This window comes from Anabrus simplex, chromosome 2, assembly GCF_040414725.1.
Source record: "Anabrus simplex isolate iqAnaSimp1 chromosome 2, ASM4041472v1, whole genome shotgun sequence".
In the NCBI taxonomy this organism is placed as follows: domain Eukaryota; kingdom Metazoa; phylum Arthropoda; class Insecta; order Orthoptera; family Tettigoniidae; genus Anabrus; species Anabrus simplex.
In genome coordinates this window covers 14,565,151-14,586,113 of record NC_090266.1, presented here as the reverse complement: position 1 = coordinate 14,586,113, position 20,963 = coordinate 14,565,151, and the positions used below count along the sequence as shown (strand labels likewise).

Below are 20,963 nucleotides of genomic sequence, written 5' to 3'. Positions count from 1 at the left end.
GCATATTGAAGAAGCAGGCTTTTACTCGTAGAAGACACATTCTGTCATTAACGGGCTTAAAGTTCAATATTACACTCTTATATGAATTATCAACAAGGAACCTTGTACCTCCGTATCGTCTGTTTCCACAGCTATAGAATAAGGTTTGTGTCCCAATTGCAAGTACTCCACTTCCATTCCATTTTACCTCTTGTAATGCTACCACCATCACATGATATTCCTTCATTTCGTTTTTCAGGTTCAGTAATCCTCCAGGTTTATTCAGCATTCTTACATTCCATGTCGCGAAATACCAATTCATATGCCGTTTCCTTTGCCAGGGTCGTTTATCCATTACATCCGTATGGTTTCCTGTGTCCTTTGGTTCCGTAACGAGAGTTTTTTTTTTTTTCTGGAGTAGGGTTGTTGACCCCACGTCCAACCCCCAACTCGGAGAATCAGGGTACCGCTCTTAGTCTGGCCCATCGCCTTATACCTGTCCACCGTGGGTGGCCCTATCAGGAGCCGTAGCTCCCGCTGGCATAGCTCTAAGGGTCATTTGAGCACGCAAGCCTCCAAAAACACCCAGCAAAGCCATATTGCCTTCGTCAAGGTGGCAGTACCTGCAGGAGGATCAGCCTTTGTTATTATAACATTATTGTTGTTAATTTTAGTTTTTAGTTTTAGGTTTTGTTTTGAAGAGTTAGAATTATTGTTAGTTATTATATCATTGACGAGTGTAGGTATTTTCTTTTTTATTTTGTATTTAACATCATTTTGTTTCTCTAAGGGAATCTGTTTGTTAATATTAGATTCGGTCTCGGCGATGGTGGTGATTACATCTTCGACCTTTTATGGATTAGGCCAGTTATATTTTATGCCTTTATTGAGGAGATCCATTTCACTATCTGAGAAAACTCTGTCAGATAAGTTAATTGTAGTGGCAATGTTCATCATCGAAGTACATGTGCTTTCTCATTTTTATCTTTATTGTAATGTCCTTTAACATCAAGAACCAACCACCTATGTCATAATCCTCAAATAATTGTCATGTTTTTAGACTCAAATATTAACACAAATATTGTTATGAAATAGTATAAGTTATTAAATTTTATATTGTAATCGTTATTTAACGATTTCTAATCCATTTTACAAGACATAGTTCTTAACAGCATTCATAAGTCATTTCCAATCAGTTACCTGATCTATTCTTAAGGTAAAAAAATATGGCTGATGATGCCTGCTATTGATAAGCAAAACATGTACCATCCAACGTATTAACTTTATGTTAACAATATTAATAAGGACAAAGTCCTAAATTTTAAGATTTTATTGTATTGAATAGGTAGGTGAACAATAAAAGCATACTAGTATTATTTATTACAAATACTTTCAATACGGACCCAAAAATGATTTTTATCACATGTAATATCAAAGGCAACCAGGCAAACATTAAAATTAATAAGTATTTGTACCTTAGAATAAAGATTGCTAAAATCTAAAAAGACATAACATTTCTTAAGGACTCCTTGAAACTAGGACTAATACCTAAGATCCTTAAATCACTACAAAGGAAAACATTCCATACCAAAAGTCAAGCGGCACTCAAAATAAAGTAAACAACATATGGCTGAGAAATGAAATTAAACAAATGTACAAGAAAAAAATCATTCCTAAATCTGCAATTATACCGGACGCATTTGACCATCTCACACTATTCATTTCCACTTGAATGGAGTTTTTTCTACTATATTAGATAGAAAACAAAAGACGCTAAACCACAAGCTAATTTGTTTACAAAAAGCCAAGCCCAAAGACCTCAATCAGAACAGGAACACCAGGTTTTCTACCCCTTCGTTGATGAACATTCCCACTACAATTAACTTATCTGATAAAGTTTTCTCAGATAGTGAAATGGATCTCCTCAATAAAGGCATAATATATAACTGGCCTAATCCATAAAAGGTGGAAGATGTAATCACCACCATTGCCGAGACCGAATCTAATATTTACAAATAGATTCCTTTAGAGAAACAAAATGATGTTAAATATGAAATAAAAAAGAAAGTACCTACACTCGTCAATGATATAATAACTAACAATAATCCTAACTTTTCAAAACAAAACCTAAAACTAAAAACTAAAATTAACAACAATAATGTTATAATAACAAAGGCTGATAAGGGCAATACAACAGTTTTAATGAATAAACAAGACTACATAACAAAAACGGAAGATTTTTCTCCGATAAAACCTACACATTAATCAATAAAGATCCCATAGTAAAAACACAATGCAATCTAAAGACACTCCTTAAAATATTCAATATTTCTACTAAATGAACAAGACTATAAAAAAATGATCACTATGAATCCAAAATTACCTACAGCAAGAACATTACCTAAAATACACAAGAAGGATACCCCCATCAGACCAATAATCAATAGCAGAAACAGACCCACTTATAAAACTTCTCAGTTCCTCCACAAGTTGTAAAAAAAACATTTTAAATTTCACAACGCAAATCCCATAAAAAATTCTATCGAACTTTGCAAAACATTAAACAAATTAAATTTACAACAAAATCACGTTTTATGTTGCTTTAATATCGCAAATATGTACTCAAATATACCTATCAACGAAACTATTACGATAATAAAAAACAAACTCTTCCAACACAGCGCGCATTAAGCAAAATTGAAATAGATTGATTCATAAAGTTACTGAGTTTTGTTTTACACAATAATTACTTTACTTTCAACCACAAAATATATAAACAAGAAGGCTCAGCTATGAGAGTTCCAATCACCGGCATTTTAACGGACATCTACATGGACAATCATGAACACAACAAAATAGTAAGAAACATTATTGGACTCAGTTTATGGCTCTATTATGTCGACGACACATTAGCAATTATCGATAAACAACTTAGCAATAGTGATAACATCCTAACGTTTCTAAATAATTTAGACGATAATATAAAGTTCACAAAGGAAAACGAAAACAACAATTCAATCAATTTTCTAGACATCAAAATCACACGAGTTGTAGACAAATTTGATTTCCAAATTTACCGCAAGCCTTCATTTACTCCAATAACTGTAAAAATGAACCTTTGTATGCAAATTTCCATAAACAAGCCACTTATTACAGTTTAGTATACAGGGCAGTAAAAATTCCTCTTTCACTGAATAATCTAAAAAATGAATAAGATTTCATAAAAGAAATAGCCAGATTCAACGGGTTCAATCCAGATATGATCAACAAAATCATTAATAAAGTTAGACTAAAATTAACCACAAACCTTTCTCCATCAAACCCAACAATCCAAAATTTGCGAAGTTCACATTTACCAACCCAAAAATCCATCAAATTACCAATCCTTCAAAACAACACACGATAAAAATGGCTTACACAACGCAGAATATAAATTGAAATTTATTTTTTAATCATAACTCAGTCAATTCAACTAATAATAAATATTCAAGCTCAGGTACATATATACTCAGATGCTCAGTACGTAATTTTTCTTATGTTGGCCAAACTGGCCGCTGTTTCCCAGCTAGATATGCAGAACATTATAATGCCCAAAAACATAATAAGTTCTCTGCGATGAGTAACCACATGAAGGCAACAGGTCACAAATTTACTACAATAGATCCGGATTTACAAATTTTACAAAAGAATTGAAAAAGGTAAGCTCATGACGGAATATGAAAACTTATACATCTTCCTAGATGAACAATTTAACACAGACAAAAACTTAAATGACGTAATGGATAACAAAAGTCCTCTTTATGAACAGATTCCAATTCTATTACAAAAACCATTCCTTCTGAATAGTAATTTTTACAAAATATTTAGCACCAAATCAGTAAACACTCCCACCAATCTAACACACACAACATCCCCCTCCCCTTCTCTCGCTGCCGGCAACTCCTCCTTACGCGCAGCGAAAGGGCCCTTAGCCACGCCTTCTCAAGCTCAACCCCCTCCACCAAGACTTCACAAATACAACACGCGAAGTAAGAGCTCGGCGACTGCCAGTTGCTCTAAAGCCCTCAACATAAGTTAACATTTCATTTTCATTAAACTTCCACTACACATCCCCTTAATTCCAATTATGGTCCTTCATAAAATTTTCAAAATAAATCTTTAATTACAGAATTTCATCATACACTTGGCTACCCACCAACTGACAACTACGTTCCCTTTCGACTAGTACGCTCACCTCAACACAATACTTCCCACAAGTACTACATCAAAGAAGATGGCCTAATGACGTCTACAAAAACTTCAATATAGCCTACAGCACCAGCAATTCCAACTAATATTATCTCAAAAAGAACCTGGCCATATGAAAATCCTTCAAAATTTATAAGCATACCTACCGTAACTTCAAGAACCAATGACCATTATCAATGCTCAGCTATCCTCAAATTTTTAACAACATGCCATTTGACAATTAAATGGAATGTGCTTTCTGATTTTTATCTTTATTGTAATATCTTTTAACATCAAGAACCAACCACCTATGTCATAATCCTCAAATAATTGTCATGATTTTATACTCAAATATTAACACAAATATTGTTAAGTAATAGTATACTACATTTTATATTGTAATAGTCGTTTAACGATTTCTAATCCATTTTACAAGACATAGTTTTTAACAGCATTCATAAGTAATTTCCAATCAGGTACCTGATCTATTGTTAAGGTAAAAAATATGCCTGATGATGCGAAATATATACCATCCAATGTATTAATTTTATGTTAACAATTTTAATAAGGACAAAGATTGTATTGTATTGAATAGGTGGGTTAACAATAAAAACATACTAGTGTTATTTATTAAGTGGTATGTTCTGAGCCGTCAGCGGAGAAATCGCGTGGGATGACATTACTAGACGAATAAGTTTGAGTGGCGTCTTTAAAAGGAAGAAAGATCGCAGTATGAAGGTAAAGTTGGAAATCAAGAGGACAAATTGGGGCAAATATTCATTTTTACAAAGGGGAGTTAGGAATTGGAATAACTTACTAAGGGAGATGTTCAATAAATTTCCAATCTCATTGAAATCATTTGAGAAAAGGCCAGGAAGACAACAGATAGGGAATCTACCACCTGGGCGACTCCCCTAAATGCAGATCAGTAGTGATTGATGGATTTGATTTGATTTTCCCCCAAAATGTGTTTTTCTTTATTTTTAAAGGAGATTCCATATACCAATTTTTCAGTCTGTAACATCTTTAGTTTTAAAAATATAAATATCCTCATACAAATAATTCAACTAATTTTTCAATTCTTTAACCCCCTTCACCTTGCGTGGATTTTCCTAAAACAAAAGAATACGTGTTTCTTTACTTTTAAAGGGGATTCCAAATACCAATTTTCATGTCTGCAACATCTTTAGTTTTTGAAATGTAACTATCCTCATACAATGAATTCAACTAATTTTTCAAAAAGAAATAAATACATATTTCTCTAGTTTTAGAGGAAACTCCAAATACCAATTTTCACATCCGTGACATCATCAGTTTTTGAGATATTAGTATCCTAATGAAAATTTACCCCCTACCCACTAAGTGGTATTTTTGAAAACAAAAATATATATGTTTGTTTATTTATTTTTGAAAGAGATTAAAAATACCAATTTTCACTTCTGTAACATATTAAGTTTTAGAGATGTACTGTACATATGCTCATTTTCAAAATTAACTCCCTTTTTTAGTTCCCTTTAAGTGGATTTTCCAAAAAAAAAGTCTATGTTTCTTTACTTTTACAGGAGATTCCAAATACCAGTTTTCATGTCTGTAACTTGTTATGTTTCTGAGATATACTGTAGATATACTCTTTTTAAAATTTCACCCCCTTCCTCACTCCTGTTCACCCCGCTTTGATTGGATTTTCCAAAAAACAAAAAATATGCGTTTCTTTATTTTTAAATGAGATTCCAAATACCAATTTTGATGTCTGTAACGTCTTCAGTTTTGACCCTTAAGTGGATTTTTTGGAAACAAGAAAATACGTGTTTCTTTATTTTTAAAGGAGAATCCAAATACCAATTTCTAGGTCTGTAAACACTGTGGTTTTTTTAGATATAAATATACTCATTTAAGCAATTCACCCCATAGTGACGTAATATCCAAAAATCCTCCCTTAGTGAGCACCTTCATTCTAATATAAATGTATCCCAAAAATTTCATTTCTTTACGTCCAGTAGTTTTGGCTTGGCAATGATGAATCAGTCAGTCAGGACATGTTATTTTATTATTTTATAAATATATATACACTAGAGTCTCGTTAATCCAAACTAATTGGGACCGGAGTCTGTTCGGATTACGAAATTTTCGGATTAATAATAATGATATTGTTTTTACGTATCTCTAAAGTGCCGGGATTTTATCCTGCAGGAGATGATATGAGTTAAAAAACTTGGATCACAGATAACGCTATTTGTGGATGATGTTATACTGTATAGAGTTGTAAATAAGTTGCAAGATTGTTTGCGACAACAAAAAACCTCGACAGTGTTATGAGATAGTCTGCAGGCAATGGTATATTGGTAAACGGGATGAAAAGTGTACTTGTATGTTTCACCAAAAGGAAAACTCCTCTCAGATTTAATTACTGTGTTGATGGGGAGCACATGTAACTACCTAGGTGTTAATATAACGAATGATCTTCATTTGGATAATCACATTAATGAGGTTGTAAAGAATACTGATCTATTCACATGGTTATGAGAGTATTTAAGATGCTTGTTGTTTAAAAGGGCCTAACATCGAAGGTCATCGGCCCTCAGAGTATTTAAGGTTTGGAGTAAAGGTGTAAAGGAAAGAGTGTATAAGTCTCTGGTAAGACCCCAAGTAGAGTACGGTTCCGGTGTATGGGATCTACACCAGGATTACTTGATACGAGAATTGGAAAAGATCCACAAGAAATCAGTTAGGTGTTGGTGTCTGTGCCGAGTGCACATAAATTACAGGGAACATGGGGACATTCACTTCACACTGAATTAAAACAAAGATCATTACATCTGATGGAAAGGTTGTGAACTGTTACTCATAATTTGTAGATCGAATGGGTCCGCAATGAATGTCTAGTCTGATATTTCATCACTGTTTTAGATTAAGACTTTACTTAAGACATACCAATTTGTAATATTTTATTGGTACTTATATACCGTATATGCATGTATTTCCAATTTTGATCATGGCTGAAGATAACCTAATGTAGCAAGGACGAAACTAGTACCAATTATATAAGATATAATATTAATCTAATGGCATTGAATAGGTAGGGTTTTTTTCTACCCTTTGATAGTGGTCAAATGTCAATACAAACCATAATGAAATTCATAACAAGAGCTCGGATTTCCATGCACTATCAAATCTCAAAATAAGCATGCATTCATGCACTATAGACTAATATGGCACAATAAACTGAAAATTATGCACTATCAAAATTCGGTTCCTTTTGAAACTTTGGACAACTACGGTAATTGTCTTGTTGCCGGGCTGAGTGGCTCAGTCTGCTGTTATTTGAAGGTGCTCAAATACGTCAGCCTCGTATCGGTAGATTTACTGGCGCGTAGAAGAACTCCTGCGGGACTAAATTTCGGCACCTTAGCGTCTCCGAAAACCGTAAAAGTAGTTAGCGGGACGTAAAGCAAATAACATTATTAATTGTCTTGTCCGGCTCCATGGCTAAGTGGTTAGTGTGCTGGCCTTTGGCCACAGGGGAACCGGGTTCGATTCCTGGCAGGGGCAGGAATTTAAACCATCATTGGTTAATTTCGCTGGCATGGGGGCTGCGTGTATGTGTTGTCTTCATCATCCTCATCAAGATGCGTAGGTTGCCTACGGGCGTCAAATCAAAAGACCTGCACATGTCCTCGGACACTCCCGGCACTAAAAGTCATATGCCATTTCTTTTCCTAATTGTCTTGATATAAGCTCATCAATTGAAATGAAATGTTGTGTGGCTTTTATTGCCCGGATATCCCAGGACGGGTTCTGTTCGCCAGGTGCAGGTCTTTTATTTGACTCCCGTAGGCGACCTGCGCGTCGTGATGAGGATGAAATGATGATGAAGACAACACATACACCCAGCCCCCATGCCAGGGAAATTAACCAATGATGGTTAAATTTCCCGACCCTTCCGGGAATCTAACCAAGGACTCCTGTTACCGAAGGCCAGCACGCTAATCATTCAGCCATGGAGCCAGACAGCTCATCCATTTATCTGTCAGCACATTTTTATGTTGGGTATTCAGCCCAAAGCTGGTTGCATCCTCAATAGGTCCACCATTAGCTGTCATAGATTTGTTACGTGTCACTGAAGAGGCATACTAGGGAAATGAGGAGTGAAGTAGTTTCCCGTTGCTTTCCTCACTGGGCCAGAAGTTGCTATTGCATATCAGTCTGCCAAGCTCACTGAAATGCATGCACCAACCGACCCTATGAGCAACATTTTCACACCATTCATAACAGGGACTGGCTGCATTAGGAATGGCATTACTAGCATCGCTCATACCTCAGTCACTTTCATATTGTCAAAGCCAAGGATAAGACTGAGACAGGTCAATGTTCTAGCCCATACCAGATGACATAGTGCACTGTAGACATTACATCTTGCCAGCAAAGGCACAGCACAATCTTAAGCACAGAAAATAATGTTTCTACATCACAAGAAGTGACAGGTGCATACTTAAATGAAAATATTTGGGAGAAAGTGGAGTCAGACTGTACGCCTCTTGCATTTTCACCAAAATGCGTCTTTTATAAGGTTGACAAATCCAAGCGGATCAATTTGTTCAACTTATCTCTAGCTGCCGCAGTTACTTCTCCATGCAATGACTGCAGACACATTTGAATGTCCTCAATAACTGTTAACGATTGCCTGCTGCAATATCAAAGATGTGTCACAAGTGAGAATCCTGGGTAGGAAATTCCAGGACAACAATGGAAGAGCGTACAGTGCAAAACCAAGGTTTGTAAGTCCCTATAGGCCTACAAGTTTTGTTTTGTATGTCTAACATAGGCGAAAATATGAGCCAACAATGAGTAATGCGCAATTTACGGTTCAATTTATAACAATGTATAACTGGAACACCTTATTCCTAAGAATTACAGAGATCGACGAGGGGACTTCCGTCAATGTTTACTCAAGCAACAGATAAGAAATATCTTGGTTAATTGGATTATAGAACCTCTACCGTATGTACTAAACTTTGGTTGTCTCACACGATGCCAGGAATACATTCTTTCTGCCTTTTAGTAATAGACATACTGTATAACGTGGAAAAATGGTCCCAAATTTGTGGAAACCAACATTCATAGAAGGCACTACCATGCAAATTAACATTATATATGTGTCTAAGTCAGAAGAAAAGTCATATTATGCAATATAAACGTCCAAATATTTGCTATTAAATCAAAAATCTTAAAAATATGCAGTATGCATGAATTTTCTCCTAAAAATACCAAAACATGCAAACAAGCAGGGAAAAAGAACAGTTATTTGGAATTGTTAAGCCACAAAATGGATATCTGCAAAGTTTGAGAACTGTAACCAGCTTATTTAAAAACATGCATTTGCATGAAAATCTGGGCTCTATTCATAACTTATTAATCTCACAATATTTTTGAGGTCTTTTTGCAGTTGTTCACAATATTGTAACTTATTTATATCACCCATTTGGACATTATTCTTGTAACCAACAATCTGCTGACTGAATACTTCTGCCTTTTGAAGATCCTCAAGTATACGATCCCCTTGATCATTAATGATTCCTGGAATGTCCTTCTTGAAACCTGTTTCTGCCTTAAAGTACCTATACATACCCTTCCACTTTTCACTAAAATTTCTATGACTGCCAATTATTCTTGCCATCATGTTATCCTTAGCTGAGATCTTCACTAGATTCAATTTCCCAGTAAGTTCTTTCAGTTTCTCCTTACTTCCACAGCCATTTCTAACTCTATTTCTTTCCAACCTGCACCTCCTTCTTAGTCTGTTTAATTCTATGTTATAATGGAGTGGGTCTTTACTATTCCTTACCACCTTCAAAGGTACAAACCTGTATTCACATTCCTCAACAACTGCTTTAAACCCATTCCAGATTATGCTTACATTTTTATTTACCATTTTCCACTGATCGTAGTTACTTTTTTTAAACTCCCTCATGCCTGTTTTATCAGCCATATGGTTCTGCCTAATAGTCCCACTTTAAGACTTTCCTTTCTATCACATTTATTTTTAACTGTGACAAAAATAGCTTCTTGATCACTAATACAATCCATTAGTTCTGTTTTTCTATAGAGCTCCTCTGGTTTTACCAGCACCACATCCAGAATATTCTTCCCTCTAGTTGTTTCCATCACTTTCTGATTCAGTTGCCGTTCCCATATTAACTTATTTGCCATTCGTTTGTAATGCTTCATGCTTGCATTACCTTCCCCATTGACATCTGGTAAATTGAGATCACGTTCCATTCCGTATCATTTCCTACATAACTGATTATCTTATAAAATAATTCTGAATCAGCGTCTGTGTCACACTTTCTACATCTGTACACTTCAAGAACTTGATGTTGCCTATTATTTACCTTTAGAGATGATCCTTACACATAGATTTTCATTACGTGTAACAAGCCTTAACAGCTTCGTTTTAGATAATAATCCCGTATTGACTATAAATCAAATAGCGAATATTTAAGATTAACTTAAATGTTATATTTAAGTGGTCCAGCTATTCAATTAAAAAAAATTAAGGAATGTCCAGCAAAGATCTTACAGATCTTTCATCAAAAAATATTTTAAAACAAGAGTTCTTATTCACAACAATGATCATTCTAAGATTTTATGAATACAACTGTTAGTTTCCCACGAACTTTATCATTAAGAGTTTAATGAACAATTCAACCAGTTTTATTGATTATATGACTTGCAACTTCAACAAAGTTTGCCAATATTTTATTTTAAATGCCCTATCATACAAGAATGTTTTTAATGTGTCTTTCCAATTTAATAATGTAATTTTGGTATTTTGATATATTATTGTAGTTTATTACAGCTGATGATGTCCCTTAGGGGACGAAACATGTACTAAATGTAATGAATTATATATGTATTGAATAGGCGGACCACTCAAATATAATATTTAAGTTAATCTTAAAGATTCGCTATTTGATTTTATTTCATAGATTTTCATGTTTGTCATGTTTTTTCGTAGCTTGCAAATTCTTCATTCACCGGAATGAATACCCCCTCCCACCATTCCTATCTCTATGATAAATACTCCAGTTCTGTGAGAACATTTCTGCACCCACTATATAATTTCTCAGCCATGATTCAACTCCTCTTACAACATCTGGTAAGTATGTATCTATTAAATTACTTAATTCTATTACTTTCTTTACAATACTTTTAGAGTTCAACACTTATATTTTTATGTCATCCCTACTTGACTTTCAGATCTCTGTACCATTATCACCACTTGCTAGACCACCCCGTTTCCATGAATGTACCTCCTTACTACCCTCCTAAACAAATTTCCTAAGTTATACGTACCACTACAGTTTAAGTGAAGGCCATCTGAGCGCAGATCCCTATCTCCTACCCACCCATTAGGATCTAGAAATCCCACTCCCAGTTTTCCACATACCCACTCCATAGTCTCATTAAATCCCCAATCACCCTCCAGTCAGTATCCCTCCTACACGGTATTTCACTGATAAAAATCTCCACTTCCGTAAACTTCACCCATGCTGCATTTACCAGATCCCGCACATCCCGGCTATGTTGGTACTTATACCTGCTTGTCTTATGTTGTCGGTACCAACATAAAACACTACCACCTTCTCCTTTCCCTCCTCCTTCCCTTCTACTTTTCTCAACATCTGCTTTAAACTAACTCTTGTTGCTAACTAACCCTGGTTCCCTTTCCTCCACACACGACCTCCACACGTTTAACAATGGAATCCCCCATGACCAGAGCCTCAACCCTACCCATCTCGTATCTGCATCTGTTTGATTACTGAAAACTCTTACACTTTAATTTTTGTTGGTCCCTTCATCCTTGACTCTACCTATTCTCTTAATAATTGACTTTCCCATATGCATATCATCTCATCTCTTGTTTCTTGAGCAAGTAATTCCTCGGTTTTCTTCTTTCCTCTAGCAATCACAATTTTTACTTATTTTTTTGTTTAGGTTGATCCTCTCCTACTTTCGTCACTTCACTCTGTAATTCCACAATTCTCCTACATTTCCTCATATTCTTCCACTTACAAATGAAATGATGCATCAGGAAAATGTATGAAAAGATCAGTCGGAAGTATTTTCGTGTTGGGAATAATGTAAGGAAAGTAACACAAGACCTTCTATGGTATTTCATGGTGTTCATTTAATTTCTTCTAAACATCTCATTGCAGCAGTGCAGAACGAGAGAGATCGGATCAGCTGTCGAAGACCAAGCTTTGAAGAACAAGCTGCAGGCAACGGATTATCTGTGGCATCACTTCTTAACGCTGAAATGTTGTCCCGTCAAGTTGGAGCAGCATTGGAGGTGAGTAACATTCTTCCTGACCAGAACCACCTTGGACAATTATCAGCAAGTTGTTGTGTATTTACCCACTATTAGCCAGCCAATAGCACAACAAAGAATCTCAGCCTGATTATAAGGATCTGGAACACTTCAGTCAGTCATCAGTGATCGCCCAGGTGGTAGGTTCCCTATCTGTTGTTTAGGTAGCCTTTTCTTGAATGTTTTTGAAAAATTTGGAAATTTATCAAACATTTCACCTGACAAATTATTCCTATACATGATTTTTTTTCCACAAGTTGTCCTTTTGAATTCCAACTTTAGCTTCGTATTATGACCTCTCCTATTTTGAAAAGTTTCACCCAAGCTTATCTGTCTACCAATGTCATTCCATGTCATCTCTCCACTGACAGCTTGGTAGTATTGCATGAAATAAATTTTACAGTTAAAAGCCTGTATTGACAGTGCTACACTTGCCACTTAGTCAAGCAGCTCATCTCCTTACTCCCAAGTTTTCCCAGCCCAAAGCTGGCAACATTTCCATGAGGCCATTCTTTTATTACAGACTATAAATCTTATGTTAGGTCTGTATTGATGGTTGAACTTCTTAAAAAGTTGTTCAAAATTATGTTCATTATTATTAAACAAGAAGAAAATATCATTTCAGTAGAAATTTAGCAATAACAGCATTCAAACTCCTGTTTCACAAGTTAACGACTTTGGTGTTTTATTCAATTATAACCAACCATTTAATGAACATATTGAAAATATTTGTAAGAAATAATTACAAAGATTGGGTTGTATTAGTAGATATTCCAGAGAATTTTTAAACTTAGCTACCTATCAATTTCTGTATGTATCTATGGTACGCCCTATACTAGAATACTGCACACCTGTATGGAACCCTTCTCATCAAACCTCTATCCATAGATTAGATTCAGTACAACATAAATTTCTCCGTTTATATTCATTCAGAGCAGGATTCTCACAGAAAATATTGATTATACAACCCTACAACGGTCTTTAAATCTGAATAGTCTGTCACAACGCCATGAATTCCTGGATACACTTTTCATTTTTAAATTGCTTCATTCCATGATGAATTGTCCACAACTCCTTGAAAAATTTAACATACATGTACCAGACAGACGCAGAGGTTTAAGAATACATTGTCTACAAATTGGCATAGAACTAACTACGCATTCAATGGGCCAATTGAACGAATGCCAAGATCTCTAAACAAACTGGATGTTGATATATTTAACTGCTCATTGTCATCAGAATTTAGAAATCACTTACATAATCCCCAGAATTGACTATTTCTTTCCTGTGATTACTTGTAATATAACCTGTGTATATATCTGTACATATTTTGCTACTTATACTCCACCAAACTTTCTTTTTAGTGTGTTTTGTTTATTTTTATTTTTTCCTCAGTTGTGTAAAGTGGTATTACCGTTAATAAAGTATTATTATTATTATTATTATTATTATTATTATTATTATTATTGTTACGGAGTTTTCCGTGGTAGTTAGAGGTAAAAGAAGGTGCAGGGGGTGAACAGGTCTCAGGCTACGAAATTAAAGTGAATTTAAAATTTAACAAGGTTATATTTTCTTAGCAAAAAACAAGAAATAACAATAATGGCAGGTACAGAGTAGCAAACCACTAATCGAGAATGTACAATTACAGGATTTGGGCTCCGAGAGCCAGACACACAATTCTGAGCAATTAGCCCAACTTTACGATATACAGAATTCAACAAAGGGGCAGAAGACCCCAATCAAGCCCAGGAGTACTTGCTCCAAATTACACAGTAAAGCCTCCTCGAGGCATACAACACTCAATTTTCGAAAATGAGCCACTCGCTCTCAACATTAAGCCTATCAAAGGCCACACCAAACTCCACCTTCAAGTTGTCCTCTAAGGACATATACACAGGGGTAACATACCCAACCTACTGAGGTCTATTAAGTGAGAAAAAGGTTAATTACTTGACCTCTAAAATAACAATTGAGAGGAGGCGATCTGCACTCCTAATACATTTTTTTAAAACCTACTTGGCACTAGGCCGTTAATGCAAGGGCTAATCCCATACTAAAGAGGTGACTTTTAGAAGGAAACAATTTACGTTACATTAGAAGGGAAGACACGGTTGTGAAAATAAGTTCACCTCAATGCAATATGAGTGGGAGATCGAGAGGGTTAAGCACTCTCTATCCCAATATGTAGTTTTGAAAGAGAATAGAGGCTAAGAGTCTTTACATTTTAGGGAAAGTTACATGGTAGAAACGCTTCGGACCCGCCCCGAGAGTTAAACTGCTGAGCTAGCAAGAAAAGAAGTTATTAAAAGGCCATTACCTTGGTGTTGAACTGCTCCCCGAAGAAAGAGGCGCTACCCGCCCCCTGCTATGTACTTTACACACTGAAAGATGGTACTGAAGTGGCACCGAGACCCGAAAATCAGCAGTTTATATACTCTCGCGGAAAGTTCGAGGCGTTTTTGGAATGAGAACACCCTCCCACAAGGATTTTATTAGTTCACCAAGAAACCCCCTACACAATACGAAGAAGAAACATATTATTGGTGGAAAATTAATTCGAGAAATTCGGGATTGGCTAAATTCAAAACAAGGGGAAAGAAAGGGTTAATATTGCCAACTTAAACAATGACTGAAAGAAATTTAGCAAAGAACAAACTTTTGAAATTAAATTTTCTCAAAAAAAAAAGTTCTTTCACTTCGCACTAGGGTGCACCGTTGTAGTTCTTCAGTAGTGTCCTCTAGAAGAGAATGTTCACACTTCTTACTACAAGCAAAACAAAAATACATCGAAAACAACACAGTTCAGAAACTTCAAAATTTCCAAGTAGTGGCATCTTCAGGGTAACTTGAAAATTAACACATAGGACAAAGTTCAGACTTCTTCCAGTAGGGGAGTTTCAACTGGCGCAAAGTTTAAATAAGTGGCGTGGAGGTGTACCGCCCGGTACAGACCTCCCCCCCCAAAAGTTCCTCCAAGGGGGTAACACGGAAGAACATAAACTTTTGTTTGAAAACAAGGTCCAAGTTATGATGTTGCTATGGAGATTAATTGCAGAAGCATTTATCAAAATAGTGAAAATTTGATTTGATCCAGTTTCAAAAATTCTCGTAGTAACTGCTGAAGTAATGTCTTTATGTTTGTAGAAGTTGAATTCAGAAGAAAAACTTTTAATACTTGAAAGTGAAGAAAAATTTTCAAAGTCCACCCAATATTGCTGTTGAATTCCCAAGTGTAGTAATTGCTGATAGTAAATGTCCATGTAGTTGATTAAATATTTCGATGTTGATTAAGTTGGATGGCCAGACCGGCCGTTGCAGCTTGCGTCCAAAGGCAGCCGCTCGGACCCCTCAAGTACCCTGAGATACCGCTCGCCCGCACTATGAGGGGAGCAGAGGTGTTGAAGCACGCCGCGCCCGCGGTGAACATGCAGGTCGCGGGCCAGTTACAGGTTGTGCGCCGCATATCAGCCTTGGCCGGAAGGAGGGCTCCGGCTCGCCGTGCACCTGTCGTCCTCGCTGGAGTAGAGGGGGCCCTTCCTCTATGCCAGTCGCGGCACGGCGCCGCGCAGCTGCGGGGGCACTGAAACATTAAAGCTAGGCGGCAGAATTTTGTTGGACCATCATCATTTTTGAGGGCATAGGCTTTGTGGAGAGGTTGAGGGGCCAGCGGCGTGCAGATATCTATGGCATTTTATAAGCCACAGTGTGTGGGGAGCAGGAGACGGGAGCGTGGTAATGGCCGTGGCAAGGACAGGATGGCAGTTCAACTGATCGGGGGAGGTTTACAAAAAAATAATTACGCTTAAAGGAAACAGATTGCAAGGGCAGAAGGCCTAAAAGTGAAACCTCTCAGAGAAAAAAAAAATATAACCTTCCTATTTCTTTCAAAATAATATGAAGCAAGTTAACACAGAAATTACACCGGTTTCACCTGTGACAGGTGAACCCTAAATATCCTCTCGGTGGCTGGATTACTTAATAACAACGTAACCGGCGTAAGGAAATCGAGAATGATACATGGCCCATGAAATCTGGGGGCAAGCTTGCCCGCGGGAACAAAGTTCTTGACCATCACCTGGTCACCTACCTTCAAATTGGTGGGTCTCCGTCCACGATCATATCTTTCCCTAACCTTTTCATGAGACACTATAAGATTGGCTTTAGCCTTCTTCCAAAGATCTTTAATATTGTCCGGGTCTATTGTCTCGGGTAGAATGTCACTCAGAGACCAGAGGTTAGAGAGCGGCGTGTTGGGAACAAACTTGAACATCAAAGACGTTGGAGTAAATTTATGTGATTCATGAACCGCCGAATTCAAAGCAAAAGCTAACCAATGCAGGGACGTGTCCCATCTAGAATGATCTTCATGATGATAGGCAATAAGCGCGGACCTGAGATTACGATTAACCCGTTCAGCCAGAGATGGTTGAGGGTAATAAGCAGAAGTCGTCACATGAGATATGGATAGGTCAAAGCAGAATTTACGAAATAAATTAGATGTGAAAGCCTTAGCATTATCAGATACAATATATTGACACGGACCAAAAGAAGCAAAGATAGAATTTAGACAAGTAATGGTGGACTGAGCGGTAGCCAGCTTAGTCGGAAATAACCAGGAAAATCTTGTAAAACCATCTACGCATACAAAGGTGAACTTGTTGGCATTTCCCTTCGACTGGGGGAAGGGTCCTACATAATCAATATACAGGCGTTCCATGGGGCGCGACGCTTGATGAGAAGACAAAAGGCCTACCTTGGTGGACATGGTTGGTTTACTAAGCAAACAGGATTTACAAGCCTTTACTAGTTCACGGATTTCACCGTCCATACCCTTCCAGATGAACATTTCACGAATCTTCTCACGAGTTTTAAAGATGCCTAGATGCCCTCCTAATGGGGTCTCATTATAATACTTGAAGATCATAGGTACAAGAACAGCTGGAACGACAACTTTCATCATCTTATCATGCCTCGATGGGCAACATAAAACACCATTCCTCAAAACATAAGGGACGACATGTTCCCCAGAAGAAAGGGTTTCCATTATCGGAGCCAGCGTCGGATCTTCACGCTGGTATTTCTTGATATCCCTAAAGAGCATGGGAGCATCTGTTAAGATGGCATTAACATCAGATAGCATGGACTCGGGAGGAGATGAACTATCGACCGGTTCATGGTTCTCAACGTCGTTGGAAAACATACGGCTGAGTCCATCAGCGACAACATTTTCGGTACCCCTGATATGCCTGACATCGAATTGGAAGGCAGAGATACGGATGGCCCAACGGGCTATACGACCAGTACGACGCGGCCTACCTAAGACCCAGCTTAAGGCTTGATTATCTGTCTCCAGGTCGAATTTGACATGTTCCAGATAGAGACGGAACTTTTCTAAGGCAAATAAGACTGCCAAACCTTCGAGCTCATATATGGAATACTTTGCTTCTTGAGCCGATAGAGTCCTAGATGCATAGGCGATGGGTCGCCTCCCTAGTTCAGTCTCTTGAAGAAGGACTGCAGCTACTGCTGACGACGACGCGTCAGTTTGGACGATGAATTTCTTTGAGAAATCAGGCATAGCAAGGACAGGGGCATTACAGAGAGCTAATTTAAGATCTTCAAAAGCGGCTTGTTGAGAAGGTCCCCACTCGAATTTGATGCCTTTCCTACGAAGAAGGTTTAAGGGCGCCGCTCTATTAGCGAAGTTAAGAATAAACTTCCTGAAGAAATTCGCCATACCAATGAACCTGGCGATACCTTTAATGTCCTTGGGAGGTTTAAAATCACGGATGGCCTGTGTTCTAGAATGATCGACGGCAACACCATCAGGTGACACAATATGCCCTAGGAATGACATAGAGGGCTTAGCAAAGGCAACCTTGGACAACTTGACAGTTAACCCAGCCTTACGAAGGCGATTGAGAACTTCTCGCAGATGATCTACATGTTCTTCAAAGGTCTCCGAAAATACGACGACATCATCCAAGTAGTGATACAAGTACTCAAATTTGATGTCAGAGAAAACCCTATCTAGCAGCCTAGTGAGTACAGCTGCTCCCGTGGGGAGCCCGAAAGGCACGCGGTTGTATTCATACAAATTCCAATCCGTGGCAAACGCTGTAAGATGTTTAGACTCTTCGGCAAGGGGAATTTGATTGTAGGCCTGATTCAAATCCAAGATGGTGAAGAACTTGGCCTTACGGAACCATGAAAAACAAGAATGAAGGTCGGGAAGGGGCACAGATTGTAACACCACCTTCCAATTGAGAGCCCTATAATCAATGACAGGCCTGAAGCCCCCTTGGGGTTTTGGGACTAGAAAAATAGGCGAAGAATACGCCGACTTAGAGGGCCTAATAATACCATCCTTCAACATCTGATCGATGATTTCTTTCAGAGCCTTCATTTTAGGTGGAGATAGCCTATAAGGTGGAAAACGGACAGGAATCGAATCCGTGACCTCAATTTTGTATTCGATAAGGTCAGTAACACCAAGAGTATCAGAGAACACCTCTGGAAATGACTGACACAACTTACGAATACTATCAGCCTGCTCCTCAGGTAGATGTCTAAGGTCTAACAACATCTCATCCTGGGTAGGCGAAATAGATGAGCATGACGCAGAATTACATTTTAACAAGGGGATTTTATAATTGTAAGCAAATTTGAATGTGCACGACTTACTCTGAAGATCGAGCACAAGACCAGTGTGAGAAATGAAGTCCGCCCCCAATATGATGGGGCAAGACAAGTGCTTAGCCACAAACAGTTTGATTTTCCATGTAAATTTAAAAATACGAATTTTGACCTGTAAAGAACCTAGAATTTCTAAGGGAGATGAATTAGCCGAAACATATTGGATCGAAGAGCAACAATAGTCAGGAAGTTTACAAACAGATTTCAATTTTGCATACCATTCAGCCGAAATAATTGAACAAACACTGCCTGAATCTAATAGGGCTGTTATAGGCTCATTATTTAACTCAATTTTGAGAAAGGGGACCGGTGCGGGGGTATCCGCCGCAATCCTAAGACACTCTTTGGGGCATTCAAAAGATGGATTTGCAGATTGAACGTTCCCTGAAGTTTTGATCTGTTTACCAGGGGCTGAGCCTCGGAAAGATGGATTAGTCGACTCAGCCGAAGCCGCTAGTCACTTATTATTAGTGACATTGGTGGAAGTTGCACCAGAAGTTGAGCAGGAGGGGGTGCTATTTGAATTTGGGCAATTCTTGGCGATATGTGAGAAAGCCCCACATTTAAAACAGCCTTGTGATGAGCCAGCTCCATTATTTGCCCTACTTGATTTGATCAATGGACACTTGTTCCGAAGATGGTCAGGCGACCCGCAAGCGTAACATTTACGAGGTGTGACTGATCGGCGAGGTGGAGGCCGAGTATTACTAAACGAAGGAGGGGGTTCTTTCGCGACACACAAGGAATCGGCGTATCTAACTCCTTCCGCTGAGACGGCCAATGCTTCAAGTTCAGAGAAGGTTTGCGGGCACGCCGCGAAACACAAATATGACCTATAGGATGGTGAAATTCCTTCTACAATAGCCTGTACAATCTGATCTTCAGGAAAATGAAGAGCAAAAACCCTAGTATAAAACTTAATGTCTTGTATGAAATCAGCCAGATTTTCATCCAATCTCTGTACTCGATAATAGTACTTCTGAATCAGAGATGACCTTGCTCTAGCCGGGATGAAGTTAGCTAGCAAGTGGGCGTGGAAGTCTTCAATAGATGATTGCTCGGCAATGGCTCTTACTATTTTGTCTGAGAGAATACCTATTGCATAGGGATAGATGATTTGCAAAATCTGACATGGAGAAAGAGAAAAAACAAGGGCATGATCCTGAAATTCAACTAAAAACCTTAAGAAAGAAATAACTTCACTGGTAGTGTTAACCGAAAACTTCGAGATACCTCTGAGCAACATTGCCAATGGATGAGGCAAGCTGCTGAACCCAGGTGACATAGTAGGTAACGGTTTCAGTGGCCAAGAAGTTAATTCAGAACGTACATTATTCAACGACGCACGGCGTTCAGACTCGTTGTCCAATGGGGCAGAGATCGTTTGAGCTCCAACGGTTATCCTATTGACTTCTCCCTTAGGAGGCTCTTCCTCACTACCTACATTCACCGTGGTGGGTTGATCGATTTTGGGAAGAACTTCCCCAGTTAACAATTGAGTTACCTTATTAGATAATTCAGAAATATTTTCAAGCACCGTACTAGCTTCCTTCCTCTAAACGTCATTCAACTTCAGAGACAACAGATCGTTAACTCTATTTGAAAAATGAAATAGCCTGGCTTGCACACGCTTAATTTGATTAGGAGAAGGATCATTTTCGTCAAAAAACTAACTACAGATGCTAGCCCA

General features: G+C 37.8%; 1 protein-coding gene across 7 annotated transcripts in view; it reads left to right on the top strand.

Annotated features, from left to right (window-relative positions):
* Positions 1–20,963, top strand: part of Hnf4 (Hepatocyte nuclear factor 4) — an 832,843-nt gene that overhangs the window by 579,860 nt on the left and 232,020 nt on the right. For 6 of the 7 annotated variants that reach the window (XM_067140296.2, XM_067140294.2, XM_067140298.2 and 3 more), the window contains one exon: positions 12,423–12,556. In XM_067140296.2, coding sequence (XP_066996397.1) covers positions 12,423–12,556 — 134 coding nt within the window. The remainder of the gene's footprint in view (positions 1–12,422; positions 12,557–20,963) is intronic. The other variant, XM_067140295.2, reaches the window with a different exon arrangement.